Source organism: Mycothermus thermophilus (genome assembly GCF_041956435.1).
Source record: "Mycothermus thermophilus strain CBS 625.91 unplaced genomic scaffold VTJ04scaffold_5, whole genome shotgun sequence".
NCBI lineage: Eukaryota > Fungi > Ascomycota > Sordariomycetes > Sordariales > Chaetomiaceae > Mycothermus > Mycothermus thermophilus.
This window is the reverse complement of record NW_027191431.1, coordinates 3,116,894-3,134,106: the sequence shown is the minus strand read 5'-3', so window position 1 is coordinate 3,134,106 and position 17,213 is coordinate 3,116,894. Positions and strand designations below refer to the sequence as shown.

The 17,213-nt window shown below is 57.3% G+C and overlaps 8 protein-coding genes across 8 annotated transcripts; 5 read left to right on the top strand and 3 right to left on the bottom strand.

Annotated features, from left to right (window-relative positions):
• Nucleotides 1-862: 862 nt before the first annotated feature.
• VTJ04DRAFT_8219 (uncharacterized protein) lies at nucleotides 863-3,706 on the bottom strand (the record flags this gene model as incomplete). The annotated part of the gene is made up of 1 exon (XM_069366632.1): nucleotides 863-3,706. The coding sequence occupies one exon, from the start codon at nucleotides 3,704-3,706 to the stop codon at nucleotides 863-865; it is 2,844 nt and encodes a 947-aa protein (XP_069217547.1).
• Nucleotides 3,707-4,303: 597 nt separating this feature from the next.
• Nucleotides 4,304-5,878, top strand: VTJ04DRAFT_8218 (uncharacterized protein; the record flags this gene model as incomplete). Its single annotated transcript, XM_069366631.1, has 1 exon — nucleotides 4,304-5,878. One exon carries the CDS (start codon nucleotides 4,304-4,306, stop codon nucleotides 5,876-5,878), a length of 1,575 nt encoding a protein of 524 aa, XP_069217546.1.
• Nucleotides 5,879-5,919: 41 nt separating this feature from the next.
• Nucleotides 5,920-7,121, top strand: VTJ04DRAFT_8217 (uncharacterized protein; the record flags this gene model as incomplete). The annotated part of the gene is made up of 3 exons (XM_069366630.1): nucleotides 5,920-6,081; nucleotides 6,529-7,009; nucleotides 7,054-7,121. 3 exons carry the CDS (start codon nucleotides 5,920-5,922, stop codon nucleotides 7,119-7,121), a joined length of 711 nt encoding a protein of 236 aa, XP_069217545.1.
• A 19-nt stretch (nucleotides 7,122-7,140) lies between these two features.
• VTJ04DRAFT_8216 (uncharacterized protein) lies at nucleotides 7,141-8,388 on the bottom strand (the record flags this gene model as incomplete). Its single annotated transcript, XM_069366629.1, has 6 exons — nucleotides 7,141-7,572; nucleotides 7,688-7,822; nucleotides 7,894-8,009; nucleotides 8,079-8,160; nucleotides 8,224-8,294; nucleotides 8,349-8,388. The coding sequence occupies 6 exons, from the start codon at nucleotides 8,386-8,388 to the stop codon at nucleotides 7,141-7,143; spliced, it is 876 nt and encodes a 291-aa protein (XP_069217544.1).
• Nucleotides 8,389-9,576: 1,188 nt separating this feature from the next.
• On the top strand, nucleotides 9,577-10,705 carry VTJ04DRAFT_8215 (uncharacterized protein; the record flags this gene model as incomplete). Its single annotated transcript, XM_069366628.1, has 4 exons — nucleotides 9,577-9,661; nucleotides 9,714-9,921; nucleotides 9,982-10,132; nucleotides 10,205-10,705. 4 exons carry the CDS (start codon nucleotides 9,577-9,579, stop codon nucleotides 10,703-10,705), a joined length of 945 nt encoding a protein of 314 aa, XP_069217543.1.
• A 680-nt stretch (nucleotides 10,706-11,385) lies between these two features.
• VTJ04DRAFT_8214 (uncharacterized protein) lies at nucleotides 11,386-12,219 on the top strand (the record flags this gene model as incomplete). The annotated part of the gene is made up of 3 exons (XM_069366627.1): nucleotides 11,386-11,678; nucleotides 11,837-12,047; nucleotides 12,175-12,219. The coding sequence occupies 3 exons, from the start codon at nucleotides 11,386-11,388 to the stop codon at nucleotides 12,217-12,219; spliced, it is 549 nt and encodes a 182-aa protein (XP_069217542.1).
• A 395-nt stretch (nucleotides 12,220-12,614) lies between these two features.
• VTJ04DRAFT_8213 (uncharacterized protein) lies at nucleotides 12,615-14,304 on the bottom strand (the record flags this gene model as incomplete). The annotated part of the gene is made up of 5 exons (XM_069366626.1): nucleotides 12,615-12,833; nucleotides 12,897-13,296; nucleotides 13,368-13,534; nucleotides 13,597-13,988; nucleotides 14,088-14,304. 5 exons carry the CDS (start codon nucleotides 14,302-14,304, stop codon nucleotides 12,615-12,617), a joined length of 1,395 nt encoding a protein of 464 aa, XP_069217541.1.
• A 761-nt stretch (nucleotides 14,305-15,065) lies between these two features.
• On the top strand, nucleotides 15,066-15,725 carry VTJ04DRAFT_8212 (ribosomal protein P1; the record flags this gene model as incomplete). The annotated part of the gene is made up of 4 exons (XM_069366625.1): nucleotides 15,066-15,134; nucleotides 15,267-15,344; nucleotides 15,458-15,602; nucleotides 15,679-15,725. 4 exons carry the CDS (start codon nucleotides 15,066-15,068, stop codon nucleotides 15,723-15,725), a joined length of 339 nt encoding a protein of 112 aa, XP_069217540.1.
• Between the last annotated feature and the right edge of the window lie 1,488 nt (nucleotides 15,726-17,213).

The following is a 17,213-nucleotide window of genomic DNA, read 5'->3' as shown; positions in this document are numbered from 1 at the left end:
GAGAGAGAGAGAGAGAGAGAGAGAGGTAGTGGGGGAAGTGGTGTGGGCGGAATTTGCATACACGGATGGAAAGGCATTTTTGTTGTTTGTTTTGGTTGGCCAGGTCAGGCGGTTGGTTTTTTCCTCATCTCATTGTCATCATCATCCATTCGAGATGTTTTTTTTTCTCAAAGAGCATGGAATGGGTGGCAGGTGAGGCATTAGGCGGACGGGTGGGTGGCTATACCTAAACTTTTCCGTTTCTGTCACATCATCGTCATCGTCGTCATATTCTTTTTATCTGTTGTCTGTGGTGGGGGGTTCTCTGTCTTGCCTCTCTGTGTTGTTTACATATAGGTAACTAGGAGTTAGGTAGTGGTTATTGTTTGTACAAAGACGCAGCTCTGCCCATTTGGAGAGGGCTTGTATATACTTGTATACAATGGATAAACTATAACTACCCGAATTTCGGAAGTTGGGAGTTCAGTCCTGGATATTGGATGGATATGTATGTACCAAAGGGTCATATCCAGGCAAGGGATGCGGTCATGAGATAAAGGTTCAGGTAGATACTCATCTCATACTACAAGCGATTGTCCATACCTCTCATACAGCAGAATGGCTGGAAACTGTGAGAGACAAGACGTGCTCATTCATATCTATCTTCACCCTTCTCATTTTTCAAACTTCATCTCAAAAAATGCTGCCCAGAACGCCCAAACTCCAAGCTAATTTCCTCACCCAAAACCCATATGCGTAGCTCCCCCTTCCCGTGACGTCGAACAAAACCGAACTCATAGTACCCGTCCAGCACAACCAAATATCAGGTACCCTGTATATACATACAAGCTTTCCATTGGGCCCTTCCCCTGAAAAAAACAAATCAATACTTCCTCTCCTTCGGCACCTTCTTACTCGCCAACACCTCCACATCCTTCTTATCATAATAATGCCCGCCAAACTCCTCCAACCACCTCGGATCGACGGGGATCACCGACCGCGCAAACTCCTTGGACGTCACCACGAGTTCATGATAAATAATCACCCTCGGCGGCGGGTCCATCCCTTTCACGACACTGCTCGGGTGCACGTAGACCGTCATGTTGGTCTTCAGCGTCCGATACCCGTCGCCCGCGCGGTTGAGACGCGCGGCGTTGAGGAAGAAGGCCGCCGTGATGGCCCTTAGGATGGGCGTCGGGTTGGACACGCCGCCGCACGATTGCGTCGAACCCTCGAGCACGCGGTCGCACAGCTTGGCGAGCTGGTCGCGGACATCTCTCGCGCGGGTGAGCGCGCGCTGCGTCAAAAAGTTCTCGCGCGCCCAGATGGGCGAGTAATCGCTCTCGACCCACTGGTTGTAGACGTTGAGCAGCGTCAAATGGTCGCCGCCGCCGGGGACGGTGAAGCGGGCGCGCGCGCTGTCGGCGTGCACTTTCTTGTCCTTGGGGCGGAAGAAGAGAGTCGCAACCTCGCCGAGCATGGAGACGATGGTGAGCATCTCGTCGATGCACCCCTCCGCGGTGGCGGCGATTAAGGCTTTGGAGAGCATGGGTTCGGCGGGGAACTCGCCCATCTGCTTGCCGATGCGGGTCAGCTTGCCCTCGCTGTTGAGCGCGCCGAGGGCGTAGAGCATGTTGAGGGACTTGATGAGGAGCTCGGTGGGCGGGGGGTCGAGGAAGTCGAAGCCGAGGAGGTCGTCGATGCCGAGGGCTTTGAGCTGGAGGACGACGCTGGACAGCGAGGTGCGCTGGATTTCGGGCGTCGGGGATTCGTCCATCTCGGAAAAGTAGGCGAATTTGGTGTAGAGGCGGAAGCATTTGCCCGGGCGGACACGGCCGGCACGGCCCATGCGCTGGTTGGCGGCGGCGCGCGAGCACGGGACGACGGCGAGGGTCGACTGGCCTGTGGTGCCGACGGGGCTGAAGGTGTTTTCCTTGACGTAGCCGCAGTCGATCACGTAGACGATGCCGTCGATGGTGAGCGACGTCTCGGCGATGTTGGTCGAAAAGACGACCTTGCGGACCCCCGGAGGCGTGGGCTCAAAGATCTTGGCCTGGAGCTCGGACGGCATGTTGGCGTAGATGGGCAGCGCGATGATCTCGGGCACGCGGCTGCCGAGCTTGCGCTTGATTTCCTCGACGCGCTCGCAAGCCCGGTCAATTTCCTCCTGGCCTGTGAGGAACACAAGGATGCCGCCCTCGGGCTGGGTCGCGTGGATCTGGAAGACGGTCACCAGGCTGGCTTCGAGGTAGTTGGCCTCCGGGGCCGATGTGTAGTAGACGTCGACAGGGTGGACGCGACCGGGGACGTTGAAAACGGGGGCATTGTTAAAATATTCGCTGAACTTGATGGCGTTGAGCGTGGCGGACGAGATGATGAGGCGGAGCTCTGGCCGCTGGGCCGTCAGGTCCTTGATCAAGGCGAGGAGGATGTCGGTGTGCACGGTACGCTCGTGGGCTTCGTCGATCATGATGCACGAGTAGTCCTCGAGACTGGGCGACGACACCATCTCCCGGAGGAGCATACCGTCGGTGAGGTACTTGAGGATGGTCTTCTCGCTGGTGCAGTCCTCGAAACGGATCGAGTAACCGACTTCACGGCCTAGCTTGACGCCCATTTCCTCGGACACGCGGGCAGCCACACTCATGGCAGCCACTCGGCGCGGCTGGGTACAGGCAATCTTCATGCCGTTCTTGGTGTAGCCTGCCTCGTGCAGGTACTGAGGAATTTGTGTTGTTTTACCGGAACCCGTCTCACCGACCAAGATGATCACCTGGTGTTCCTTGACGGCGGCCAGGAATTCGTCGCGGTAGGCGTACACGGGCAGGCTCTGGCGTACCTCCTGGATGGTCTTTGCCGCCTTTTCGGCCGCCTCGATCTTGTCCAGAACGGCGCGTTGTTCGGGAGTGAGGCCGTCGCCTTGCTGCTGCTGGAACTTGGATGGATCGCGCACGAAGGTGATGGCGTCCTCGTCGAGGATGAAGTCATATTCGCCTTCGTCCTCGCGCTCGGGCCGTTTTATTTGGGCCTTGGCCTTGACGGTCTGCTCGCGCTCCCATTCCTCATACTCCGTAACGTGCCTCTCGCGGCCGAACTCGTCGCGCTCGACGTGGCGCTTGTAGAGAGCCTCCTCCTTCTTTTTGCTGTCGACGCCGTACTGTTCGGGCAGGCGGTAGCCGTCCTGGTAGTCGTCGATGCGGGCGCGCTCCTCGGCGAGACGCAGGATTTCGCGGTTCTTTGCGAACTCGGCCTTCTCGCGCTCGGTGAGCTTCACGCCGGACCGCAGCTCTGCCGTCTCCTCGGCGACCTGTTTCCGCAGGAGCGCAAGCTTTTCGGCCTCGCGCTTGGCAAGATACTGTTGCCGCGACCTGAGCCTCAGTTCCGCCAAGTCTGGTTTGCCCTGATTGGATGGTCCGGGTTTGGATGAAGCGTCCCGTTCCGGACGGGAGGATGGGGATGGAGAGCGGCGACGGGGTGAGCGGGAATCGTCGCGCCGCCGGCTCTTGTGTCTCCCTGGGGATCTTGAGCGATGGCGGGATGGGGATCGAGATCGCGATCTTCGTGGCGAGTCTGAGCGATCGCGTTTCCTCCTCTTGCGGTCCCTGTCTCGAGATCGGTCTCGGTCTCTTGATCTGTCGCGGTCTCTGTCTCTCCTGTCTTTGCGGTGGCTCCTCTCTGGCGGGGGATCATCGTCCATAGGGACGAAGGCATAGCGTTTGTCCGACATTATGATTAGGCCGTGATTTTCCGTTGGCGGATAATCACGGTGTGGTGGAGTGGTGGAGGATGGTGGATGGCTGGTGGTGGTAGTGGTTGTTTTGTTTGACAGAACAGAGCTCTGAGCTCAACTTGGAAGTTGCATGCATCTGCAAGTCTCGCCTCGCCAAATCCTTATCGATATGCAGCCGTCCCCGATGCCACAGGCCCGGTCCGTAAAGTGGGTCTATGGTGGATCCATTCCGGGACAAGCGTCGATGACACAATCGGTTCGTTGTGAGACGGTTCCTTCGCATCCGCCGGCTCTCTTCCGACAACCAACTTTTTGGAGGAAATAAGCATTGCGTCGTCTGCGGAGTCTGCGATATCGCTCATTCGGCATCCTGGTTGATTCCGACGAGTGTTTCTGGTGTTTATGATACCAACTTGATTTTTCCCTTGCTTTTCTTCTGTCCGACTTTTGACTTTGTTTTGAATCCCTGTCCTTGCCTCGGCAACCGAGAGCTCCTGGCCTTGATCCGTCTTAAACGTCGGTGTAAATATCCCAAAACCTCCAAACACAACAACTTCCACCCATTGACCGTTGTACTACTGTCCATCGCCCATCATGTCCACCGGTCTGACCCTTCAAACGGCCATCCGCGGCTCTCCCGAGTCTGTGGCCGTCATTGTGCCTGCTCGTCCCGACGCCGACGCTCTCACCATCACTTACCGAGCTCTCAAGTCTGATGTGGCTACCTTCCAGCGCAAGCTGGCTGCCCTCGGCATCACTCCCGCCGCTCCCGTGTCCATCGCCCTGGTCAATTCCTACGAATTCATCGTCGCCTTCCTTGCCGCCTCATGGCAACGCGCCATCGCTGCCCCCTTGAACCCAGCCTACAAGCAGGATGAGTTCGAGTTCTACATTGACGATGTCCGCTCCGCCGTCGTACTCGTCCCTCGCGGCGCCCATGCCGCCGACAGTCCTGCCGTCAGGGCCGCCCGCAAGTTTGGCGCCGCCATCGCCGAATGCTACTGGGACCCTGTCGTCCGCGAGGTGGCCCTCGACGTGAAGGAGCCTGGCCGCCTCGGCGGCGACTCTGCTCCGGGTCCCCAGCCCGTCCACACTCCCGAGCCCGACGATGTCGCCCTCATCCTGCACACTAGCGGCACCACGTCGCGCCCCAAGGTCGTTCCGCTCACCCACCGCAACCTGACCCGCACCATGCACAACATCCAGCAGACCTACCAGCTCACCCCTCGCGACCGCACCATGCTGGTCATGCCCCTCTTCCACGTCCACGGCCTCGTCTGCGGCCTCCTCGCCCCCCTCCTCTCGGGCGGCTCGCTGGTCGTCCCGCCGCGCTTCTCCGCCTCGGAATTCTGGCGCGACTTCACCACCCACAAAGCCAACTGGTACACCGCCGTGCCCACCATCCACCAGATCCTCCTGCGCCACCCGACCCCCGACCCTCTCCCCTCCATCCGCTTCATCCGCTCCTGCTCCTCCCCGCTCGCCCCGACCGTCCTCCACGCCCTCGAATCCACCTACCGCGCCCCGGTCCTCGAAGCCTACGCCATGACCGAAGCCGCCCACCAAATGACCTCCAACCCGCTCCCCGTCAACGGCCCCCGCAAGCCGGGCACCGTCGGCGTCGGCCAGGGCGTCGAGGTCACCATCCTCGACGACGCCGGCAACCCCGTCCCGCGCGGCAAGGAGGGCGAGATTTGCGTGCGCGGCGAGAACGTCACCAAGGGCTACCAAAACAACCCGGCCGCCAACGCCAGCGCCTTCACGCGCGACGGCTGGTTCCGCACCGGCGACCAGGGCCGCCTCGACGAGGACGGGTACCTGGTGATTACCGGCCGCATCAAGGAGCTCATCAACAAGGGCGGCGAAAAGATCTCGCCCATCGAGCTCGACAACGCCCTCTCGCGGCACCCGGCCGTCGCCGAGGCGGTGAGCTTCGCGATCCCCGACGAGGTGTACGGTCAGGAGGTGGCGGTTGCCATCGTCGTCCGGCCCGGGCAGACGCTGACCGAGGAAGGGTTGAAGAAGTGGGCCGCCGAGAGGCTGGCCAAGTTTAAGGTGCCCAAGAAGGTGTATTTTACGGATGTGATGCCCAAGACGGCTACGGGTAAGGTGCAGAGGAGGATTGTGGCGGAAGAGATGCAGAAGTTGGAGGGGAGGGCGAAGCTGTGAGGGGTCCCGGTCGATAGATATGTACGTATATTTTACGTGGAATGGGGTTTATTTGTACATGGCGCAGTGTCGCTGGATGGGTCTGGGTTTGGTTTGGGGTGCCAGGTGAATATCTGAGGTACTCCGTTAGAGATGGGCAAGTCAGGCAGGTAGACATTGATTGGGTTTTGGGGATATTTGGGGTGTCTACAGACCTAGCTTCCGTGAGATTTATTCTTGCCTGCGAATAGAAGAAACTGGTTCATTTGATGAGGAATCATCCCTTGCTCACATAGCCACCCTCCCCAGTGTTGTTGAGTCCCATAACCACCACCGCCTTGCCCCAAGATCTAACCATCCATGGTCGAAGCTTGCCTCTTCCATCGGCAGCCCCGTGGGCTCCCATCTCCCATAATAGGTGCTTACATACTCGTAGATCAATAGGTACGTATTCGTCATATGAGAAAAAAGAGCGTAAGGGCATCACCGAGAGAGAAAAGCCGAGGCCATGCGGGTCAATTCGTCATCGGTATGTAGTTTTCTTCGCTCAAAAGCCGGATACCTATACAAATCCACACAACAGCACATCATTACCCTCCAACGCCGCTACTAGTACCAACAACATTGAGACCAGCAAAATACAAAAACAAAAATACCCAAGAGACAGATAGGATAAAAATACACGCGCAGAGACACGTAAAGACACAACATCCATCCCCTTGCATCACTCGCCCCCTGTTCCTGTCTCTGGGAGAAAAATACAACAACCCTCGTTGACTGGCAACGACGCTGCTGATGATAAACAACACAGGACAAACTTCGCTTGCCTTACCTATGACCAGGATACACACACACACAGAACCACCTCCTCTCACCCTCCAAATATCTCATCTCATCCCATCCCATCCCATTCCATGGGCTTTACAACCCCCCAGGCACCCCTTCCTCTCCCCATCCGTGAGCTTTCCCAACCAACCAACCAACCAACCAACCAACCAAACCGGCCGGCTAGCCATACCCACCCAAGAGTTTGCAATATTAGGCCGCCCGTGTCTATCCATCAAATCCTATCCCCGTCCCGTCCACCCAGTCTTTTCGACCAGTCCACCTCCCAGGCAGATACCCGTGGCAAATCAACCACAGGGAAAGGAGGTTAAAATCAAATATGAAAAAAAACACACCCGCTGTTGGCAAAGCACCACTACCCTCCCCATCTCCTGCCCACTTTCACATGCTCTCCCGCGAAGAGGGACAGCAACAATAAGCAACCCCCCGCCCCGCGATTAAAAAAAAATGTAAGCCAGCAGGAAACTAATCAGACACAGCAGCGCGACGATCTGGACGGGCACGCCCTCGGTCGTGCCCTGCGGAACCGCCACAGCATTCGCAGTGGCTGTCCGTTCCGCCTGCGCAAGCTGCGCCTTCTCCCCGCTTCCGGCGTCCTCCGCCACTTTGCGTTGCCGCAAACCACTGTTGACCTCGTTCCTGAGCGACGCGATGGTCGCCTCGGCCTTGGCGAGCTGCTGCTTGAGGTCCTCGTAGGAGTCGGCGGCGGCCGGGCCCGGAGGGCTGGTCGTCGAGACTGTGGGAGGGGTCGGAGGCGCGGGGGTGACAGTCTCGGTGGTCGCAACAAAGGTGGTGGTGTCGTCGGCCAGGACGGTCGTGTCGTTACCCGGGGAGCCGTAAGCAGGGGCGTCGGGGGTGGCTTCGACCAGCTGTGTCCGCAGATTGCGTGGTTAGTGGTGTTTTTTTGACAAGTATGTGCGGAGAGAGAGAGAGAGAGAGAGAGAGAGATAGAAAGGATGAGTGGTGAAATTGGTAGAAACATACCCCGTTGGTACCAGTAGATGGGCGCGAGGGAGTCGAAACGGGCGCAGGAGCGTCGGGGACGCCCGCATTGAGCGGCGGCAGCCACGACACGCGGATCTTCTTCTCCTGGATGTCCGCCTTGGTCACCATCTCCCACTGCAGTTTGGCGTCAGCATGTTGGTACTTTTGCTAGTCGCGCGCGGCGGGTAGTCTCAAGGGGGACGCACAATCTTAGCCATGGTCTCGCGCTCGCGCTCCATGGTAACCAGGACGGACTGGACTAGGAACTTGTCGCGGCATTTGGCGTCAAGTGGCGGCTCAGCCTTCATAGCCTGAAGAAGGACTGCGAGAGCAAGAAGTCAGCTGTCTGTCCGTCGCACGGGACAGGGTGCGCGCTGTTAGGGCGACTCACCGGAAACCTCGACGGTGCTGCCAGGCTCGATACGGCCCGAGTTGGGTCGCACACAGTACTGCTTGGGCGCGGTGGTTTTGACCTGGGCTTGTCAGCGCCACGAGACAATAATACACACCACGGGAACATGACGCGCATGGCATACCTTGAAGTAGACGGGCAGCGAGTTGGGGTTGGTGATCTTGAGGGTCTCGGCGACCTCAACCGTGAAAGGTCCTGCTGGGGGTTAGAAAAGACTGGCAGCAAATGACGAACTCGGGGACAACGTACGGCGGAAGCCGAGCTCCAGAGGGTCAATTTCGACGGACATGGTGGCGGTTGTGGTTGTCGCGGGAGGGTTCTTGAGAGTCCAGGAGGCAGACGGGAGACGCCCGACGTCAGATGCTCGGGTGTCAGGAAGTGGGCCGGAATGCAAATGCCTGAGGCCTGAAGTCGAAAGCAGGGGACGCCGCGGTTGGAAGCCGGTATTGGTGAGCTATGGGATGGGAACAGAAGAATATCAACGCGATGGATGTGCAAAGATAGAGAGTGAGAGAGAGAGAGGTGTGGTGGCAGTTTGTTCGAGGGGAAGTTGCTTCTTTGGCACACTCCCTGGGGATCCACTAGTCGACGGGAAAGTTGGCGAGATCTGAAGGCCGACCACAACAAGCCACGAAGGGAACCTGATCACATTCATTGGGTTGGGGGGAAGTTTCCAGGGCCGCGGGTCCGTGCCGCTTGCCCAACCACAGGGGATACAGGCCATTTCTAACCCTAACCCTTCGCGGATCAACCAATGAGACGCAGGCCGAGGCCAGGAGGGACAATGACGTGCGCTTCATCGGGCAACTTGCAGTAGCTGGAACTGGCACCCGCGGCTGGCACATGGCGCATGCCTTTCCTCAACCTCATCACCCACCAAGTCCCGTCCCTTCTGCCTTGGAGCCAAAGAGGCCCGACTCTTGGACTTGGGGTTGCACAAACCCCAGATGCGATCACCTGGACGAGGTTAGGGTCGATGAATGAATCAGGGTAAAGAAGTGTCCTTCAAAGGAGCCCGAAATGTCTAAGTGTATTCCGTATGTACCTACATACATCCATCCAATCTCAGGTAATAATACATACCAACCGTTGAGAGCTCAGAAGGTCAAGTACTCCGGACCCATGCATGGAAAGAATTCAGGTCCATCGGAGTTGGTTTGCATGTCTGCAGGAAAAGCTGCTGTAACCTGGAAGTTGATGTCATGGTGATGACCATTTGTTTGCCGTTTTGTTGCCTTTCCTGAGGTGCCTGCAGTTCCAGCTGGGAGCTTTGCCTTTTGCCTGGCTGAGCTGATGTTTGCCCCGCCAAACACACGGGCAGCCTGCAACCTGACCTCAACACCCCTCCACTACAACCACCAAACTCCCACCCTCCACACTCATCATCATCGTGATCAACGTGATCAACAGAGACCCGACACCTTGATCATTCTCCAACAACACATACTCATTTCCTGACCCATCTAACATCTCCAACATGACCAAATCCGACCTTGACCTCCTGCTCGAAATGGGCTTCGAGAAAGCCCGGGCCGAGCTCGCCGTCAAGAAGACGGGAGGATGTAAGTCTCATCAATCCCCGTCAACCCATGCAGGTTGCTCACACAAACACAGTGCAAGGCGCCCTCACCTGGCTCGAGGAGAACCAGGACAAGCCTTTGGAAGAGCTCCAGGCTGCCGAAGCCACCGCTGCCACCACCACCGAGGACAGTGAGGCTGGCCCTTCGATACCATCGGGCCAGACGGCTGCATCGCTCGTTTGCAACGACTGCGGCAAGAAGTTCCGCAGCCATGCTGAGGCTTCTTATCATGCCTCCAAGACGTACGAATCCTAGCGTCCTATATAGCGATTTACCTCACGTACTTACCTCCATTCCCACAGAGACCACACCGACTTCAGCGAGTCCACCGAAGCGATCGCTCCCCTTACTGAGGAGGAGAAGAAGGCCAAACTCGCCGAGCTCCGTGAGAAGCTCAAAGCCAAGCGGGAGGCCGAGGAGGCCCGTCAGAAGGAAGAGGCCAAGCGGAACGAGGTAAGCTTCATCTCACATCAACCCGTCCATTCCGCACAACCATTCCCCAACTAACCTTCTCCCCTCCCAAAGCAAATCCGCCTCAAAGCCACCAAAGAAGCCCAAGACATCAAGGAAGAGCTCCAGCGCAAAGAGCAGATGCGCATCGCCGCCAAAAAGCGCCAAGAAAAGCTCGAGGACATCGAGGCCAAGAAGCGCATCAAGGCCAAGATCGAGGCTGACCGCCTGGAGCGCAAGCGCCGCGAGGAGGAAGCCAAAGCTTTGCGCGAGGGCAGGTTGCCGAATCAACCGGCCCCTGCTGCTCCCGCTGCCGCTCCGGCCGCATCCTCATCTTCGGCATCATCGGCGGCCACGGCCCGGTTGCGTCTCCAGACAAAGAGCGGAAACCTGGTCAAGTCGTTCCCGAGCGAGACGACCCTGTTTGAGGTGGCCCAGCAAATTGAGGCGGAGGTGGGAGCGCCCGTGGTGAAGTTTTCGACCACCTTCCCCAAGAAGACGTACGAGACGGTGGATTTTGGGCAGACTCTTGCGGAGGCGGGGCTGGCGCCGAGCGCGGTGTTGATTGTGAACTGAGTTGGGGGAGGTGGTTTGCTTGGGAGGAGATTTTGAAAGCCATGTTCGTGTTTTATTTTGATAGTCTGAGAAGGACTGTGTCCTGTGATACCAGGTTGCGCTTCTAATGGACAACTCCTGGACAGCTTCCGGGAAGACTTCGAGGAGCTTGGGGCTGGAGAGGTGAGCACCTGAAGCTAGACAGAGGGGCCAACTGCCCAGTCAGCCAGCTCTTGGAGGGTGACAGTGTAACTCTCCACGCCCTTTCGTCTACATTGGCGATATCTCCTTCGATATGTGATCTCGTCGAGCTGCCGTCCTAACGTTGCTCTCGATTCTGACGCCCAAGAATCCCTCCGCATTCACAGGCACAGAGAGATACGTAGTCTCGGGGACAGGGGTCCAGCGACCCGTTAATCCCTCGATTGAGCTGAGGTTGTTCCCGTGGTCACCACATCATGCCCCCCAGCCCTGTTGTGCGTGCTCTTGTTCTGAGGTGGCTCCGGGCCGTCAATTGCCGCGAGCTTACTGCGCAGCGTACGTAGTATGTAGGTACCTAAACGGACCGCTCTTCTCCACTCGTTCGGGTCCCCGAAGCTCGGCCCGCCCGCACTTATACCCCGTTTCAATGCCACCCCGTACCTGGATGAACCGAGAACATGACCTGACCTGATCTACTTAACCTTACCGGACCTCACTCCATGGCCTCAACTCTGCGTACCATCTCACGCAGAAGCTTCAACACACTCTCTTCTCCGTCGGCTTCATCCCCTTTCTTTGCTACCAGTTCAGTGCCAATCCGTCGAGTTCTTCGGCGTCCCCAATTCCCGGTCCCCAGCTCCAACCTACCCCACTCTCTGCTCCCCTCCTCCTTCACACAGCTCACGCACCGCAACACCATGTCTACGTCTGCCGAAGGTCCGAAGAAGTGGGAGTGGCTGGTCGTCGTCCCCGATTTCCCGGGGGTGCATGAGAAGAGGCTCGAGGTTCGCCCGTAAGTATCTCCTTAACCTGACCTTACCTACCACAATCCATTGAAACAAATCCGCCGTGGTTTTATTCCAAACCTCCTGTGACATGAACATCATCATCCATTCTGCCCACCACCACCGAACCAACCAACTAACACCTATTTCCCAACCCACTACAAAGTCAACACTTCACCGGCATCCAATCCGCCAAAGAGAGCGGCCTCTTCCAAATGGGCGGGGCGGTCCTCAACGAGATCCCCACCTCGGACGATCCCAAGACTTTCTCCTTTGCCGGCAGCACCATCGTCATCCAGGCGTCGAGCCGCGAGGAGGTCGTCGAGATTCTGAAGCAGGACATCTACGCCAAGTCGGGCGTGTGGGATGTGGATAATGTGAGTTTTACCCTCCGTTTTTCAGTCTTTCCCCTTTTTGTTTTCGCTCTCCCCGTGTCATGTACATTTCTTCCTATGTAGCTACACCCGGCGGCGGTTTGCTAACCATTCGAGCAACGGTCCCCAGGCTCAAATCTGGCCTTTCCTTTGTGCGTTCCGGACTGAGAAATAGACCTCTGCTTGAAACTTGAAGGAGCGTTGTAGGGAGATGCTTAGATGTCTGTGTCAAGAGAAGTAAAGCTGTGATGCGATGCTGGGGTCTGAATAGATCATGTCAATCAATACGGCAATTCAAGCTGCCCTTATCATTTCCTGTTGAGGGGAGGCAACCCGCCCTCATACCACTGCCTATTATTATTTTGTGACAAACTTCGCTGTCTAACCCCTCCCTGAGTTATACCCCTGAAGCTCCTTTCCACTAGACGCCACAGGTCGACTGACCCCTCAAAACCAAGTACACTCCGATGCCTGACCCCTTAACCCCCCCCAGAAACCGATAGCAATAGGACAATGAAATAACAATCCTCAGGCTCTTCTAGGCCTAGACAATCACGAATAAGAGGCAATCTATGCCTCCGCCTTCTCACCGTCTCCTGTTTGCTGCTTTTCCTGCTCCTGCTCCTCCTGTTGCCGCTGTTGCTCCTCCAGCTCCTCAGCCTGTAACCTCAGCTCGTAGTTGAGATCGTAACACTCTGCCAGCAGCTCGCACACGCTGCCCTGGCCCTCGGGGATGTCGTTGCCCACCATGAACTTGCCGTCCACCCGCATGTTGTCGATCGAATTGAGCTGGACAAGACGTCAGCACTAAGGATATGACCTGGAATAAAGACAGAGGAGAGAAATGCCCACCTTCATGCTGTACGGATACAACTCCCGCACCGAGCTCACTCCTCCTGAATTCTTCACCTCAATCAAACACCTCTTCAAGGTCTGCAGCTGGTTGTAAATCGGGAGCAGCGCTTCCGAGACCGGCTCGGACGAGATCATCAGGTAGTAAATGTACCCGTAGCTGCGACGGATGAGGTACAACAGAGTACGTCGGACATACAGCTCGGCCGGCCTGCCGTGCTCGTCCAGCCAGTTGCCGTTGACGCGCTCCTCGTCGATCTTGTCCAGCTGCCGTTGGAAATCGTACAGGTCCGTCTCGCGCAGCGCCCACGCCTGCGTGATGGAGAGCTTCTCGAGCTCGTTGCGGATGTTGATCAGGATGTTGTACTTGTCGCGGAAGTTGTCGGGGATGGCGCCGCGCCTAGGGAAAAGGGGGGAAGGAGGTTAGTATCATGCCGGGTTAGGTGTTGTTATGTTGTAGGAATCAATTACCTTTCCAGGACAATATCGGACCAGTCCAGACACCGTTTCAAGAGATCGGCAACCGCCTTGCTTCCTCGAAGCTCGTTCCCTTCCGCATCCACAAACTTCCCGTCGACCATCGTGTCGGCGATCTCGGCGAGACTCTTCTGGTGCTTCTTGACCTCGGTTGCGGAGAACTAGCCGTCGTGTTAGCACCTCTCCTTGTCCCAGTTTACCCCACCTCCTCACAAAGTCCCACCTTCGTTTTGGTCGCGGCGAGCGACATAGACCGCATGATGGAGATGAGCTTCTCGTAGGTAGCCTGCAGGGTGTCGTCAAGCTCCTCGAGTTTGGCGCGCAGGCGGTTGAGCATCGACTTGCAGAGCGCCTCGCGCTTGGCGAGCAGCTCCACGAGGTACGGATCGTGCGGGCCATTGTTTTCGTCCTGGCTCAAGATGCTGTCGAGCTTTCCGAGCGTCGTCGCAATGCTGTCGAGGTCCTTGGGCGAGAAGAGATTCGCCTCGGTCAGGTGGTCGAGCAACCGTTTTATGGTTGACGTCAGCGCGTACGCGGCCGGGACTTCGTTGGTGCGCCCGATGGTCATGAAGAAGAGCGAGATGAGCTGGAAGCAGCTCTCGAGGACCTTGTCCACTGCGCACGGAATGTGTGTAAGTATTTGTTGGCAATCAATCTACGCCGAGCACGGGTCAGGGCCCGGACCCGGGGACCCGGGGATAGGTTGCAACCTACATCGATTCTCGGCATGGTGAGGGGACCCTTTCCGGATCTCGTTCAGCTGCCTAACCTGTTCTACGACCTGGTCGTGAAGTTGCATCACGTCCTGGGTCCGGATGTATTTTGTGCGGTCCTTCTTCAGAAGGAGCAGCTTATCGCGGATGAGCGTGAGCTCATCCAAGATCTTCCGCTCCCTCTCATCTTGGGGAAGTGGAATTGCTGGTGTTTCCATGGCGATATCGAGAGTGTCGGGTGACGTTTGCAGCACCGATGAAGAAGAGGGCGAAGGAAAGATATTTAACACTTCGCGACAACGCGACCTGCGCGAGGCGAAGGAGCTTTGACAAGCTATACCGGAGGTAAGGTAGCAATGTCGGTGGTAGTTTGCCGAGCTGGGAGCGTCGGATGCCGGCCGCGTGACGAGATCAACAGACTTGCCGGGCCGTTTCCAAACCCTTGCCTTGCCACTGGGGATTCTGATTCTTTGGGGGAGAATTGACCTCGACGAGGTTAAGCTTTTGGAACAAAGGGATGCTTCAGGATCGCTGGGATGTAATTCGTCAATTCCCAGCACTCCAAGGAACAGGTTGGCGTGCAAAACATAGCTAAGAAAGATCGACTACGTTTCGAAGCTGCTGCAAGTCGTCCTTGCGACGTCAGTGGCGGGGTAGCTGATGGTGGGGTCAAGCCGACGATGCAGGGTTGCATCGCCGAACAGGCCAGGCGCGAGAGATCGAAAGACAGCAAGCCAATCATATGATGCCGAGACCAGAGTGGGCCAGGCGAGCGCCAAGAAAAATCGGCAGGCGTGCAACGGACCGGCAAGCCTCCGCCAGCTGTAGGGCCAAGCTATTCCCTTTTTGCCAGCCCACAACTCAATTATTTTCCTCTTCGTGAAATCCCAGCCAGAGTTTGGTCTAAACCTCCATCCCCCACGTCAACAAGCCCATTCCGAGTCCCGAGCAGTCTCTCGCCTCGACAACACCAGTCAAAATGTCTACCGCTGAGCTGGCCACTTCCTACGCGGCGCTGATCCTCGCCGACGACGGTGTCGAGATCACTGTAAGCGACAACTTTGAGGGCGCTGACGCCCGCGCGCAACAAACTTGAGGGGTCTGGCATCAAGATCAGCCGGCCGAACCCCCTCGAGAGAAATTTCGACCGCAGAGCGCTGACACTCCTCGTTACTTCCAGGCCGACAAGATCCAGGCCATCATCAAGGCCGCTAACATCACCGATGTCGAGCCGATCTGGGCGTCACTATTCGCCAAGGTACGCCGCGCGAAACCCGACCAATTTTTTTTTATTTGTCCACCTTCATACCATCGACTACGAAATCCTCAATGATATGATAGCTGACCGGGATGGTTGTCTCAACATGGCAGGCTCTTGAGGGCAAGGATGTGAAGGAGCTCCTGTCCGCCGTCGGCTCCGGCGGTGGTGCCGCTGCCCCGGCTGCCGGTGGTGCTGCTGCTGCCGCTGGCGGCGCTGCTGCCGAGGAGGAGAAGAAGGAGGAGGCCAAGGAGGAGGGTGAGTTGGAGTCCCGTTCCCGGCTCAATGCATTTTTTCCGTCACCCCAGATGTACTGACCACCCGGTGCCTACAGAGAAGGAGGAGTCCGACGAGGACATGGGTTTCGGTCTCTTCGACTAAAATGCTGGCGTCGTCGACTTGGGCAAGGTGTGGCGTTGACTCCTCGGGTTCCCTTTGTTCTTCCGACATCTGCATGGATTTGCGGCGGCGGCGGTTGTATCATCTCGCACACATGGCCGCAGGGCTGGGGGCTTTGGTATCAGGGATCCTGGTTCATGGGCGTAGCTTACAGGGAATTTGAAGACGCGCTTTTGAAGCAACCGTGGTGGGGTCGTCGCCGGTCCATGAGACCGGCCGTTGCGATATCGACACGCCGATGGCGAGTGCCCTGGCCGGGTCCGCGTTTCGAGACACGGATGCCGACCAGCGAGACCAGATGTGTGAGATGGGCATCCAAAGGGCAATTCAAGAGACTCTACGTCTTGGCCGGCAACGGCAGATCAAGGTCAATTTGTTTCTTTCCTCTTTCGACATGCGGTGACAGCTGCGGGGTTGGTCTCTGGAGAGCCCGGGTTGCGTTATTCTTTTCTCTGGCTTGAGGATATGAGAAAGACGGCAACGTCGGGACATGGTGTGCTTCTCCAACTCCCCCAGAGCATCAGTTCATCTGGATCCCTCATCGATGACCATATCCTTGGTCGGTATGGTATCTGCTGGACGTCTCCGCTCCGGTGCTACGGAGCCATTTACAGCCTTTGCGTCCAAGGATCCTCTGTCTAGTTTGACCCCCTTTATGATGGCGCATGCCCACGATCCCAATCAATGCCTCCCGGACCTGGAAACCGGCTCAATCTGTGGTCAAGTTCTTACACGTCACTTTCCTCGGCACGGAAGGCATCATCTCTAGCAGGGTTCGGGATGTCCGAGCCTTGGCACGGCGGATTGGGTTTGGTGGGGCCGATGACGAAATGCCAGCCATCAGCCCTGTCGGTGCTTTGCATCGGTGTTCGCTCGCCGTGAGACCCGAGCCAAGGCGCTCAGACCCAGAGAGGGCTGACAAAATGTCCCCGGAAAGCAAAGCCGCAGATACCGCGCCCGATGGAATTGTACCTATTGACGGCATCATGCAAGCTCGCATCGATAAACTGCATTGACTCTGAGAAATGCAGACGCCACGAGGGCACAAGAACCATTCTGGAATGCGGGGGAGGGGCAATGCCCGAACCCAGCCTCAACCACCGACGACGGGCAGTAGCCAAGCCCATGCCCTATGCGAGAGTCGAAGCAACATCACAGCCACCACAAAACGTCTAGGTTGACTGCCGGGCGTTTTAGGGCTTACCTATATTCCTTCCCTGGACCGTTCTCGACACGGAAACCATCCCAGACAAGACGGCTCGTTGGATGGACAGTTGGATCCCCAACCACTCGGTTCCGGACTCGCCAACCCGCTCACCAAAACTGACACGCTCACCAGACTCAACAAACAATACGTCGGCGTGACCATTTCTTGGTCACAAGGCTGCGCTGTGCTGCCATCCCGAGCGTCCGGGGATGGGGACAGGTATGCCGGTACGAACGGTGAAGCGGCCAAACATGCATCTGGGT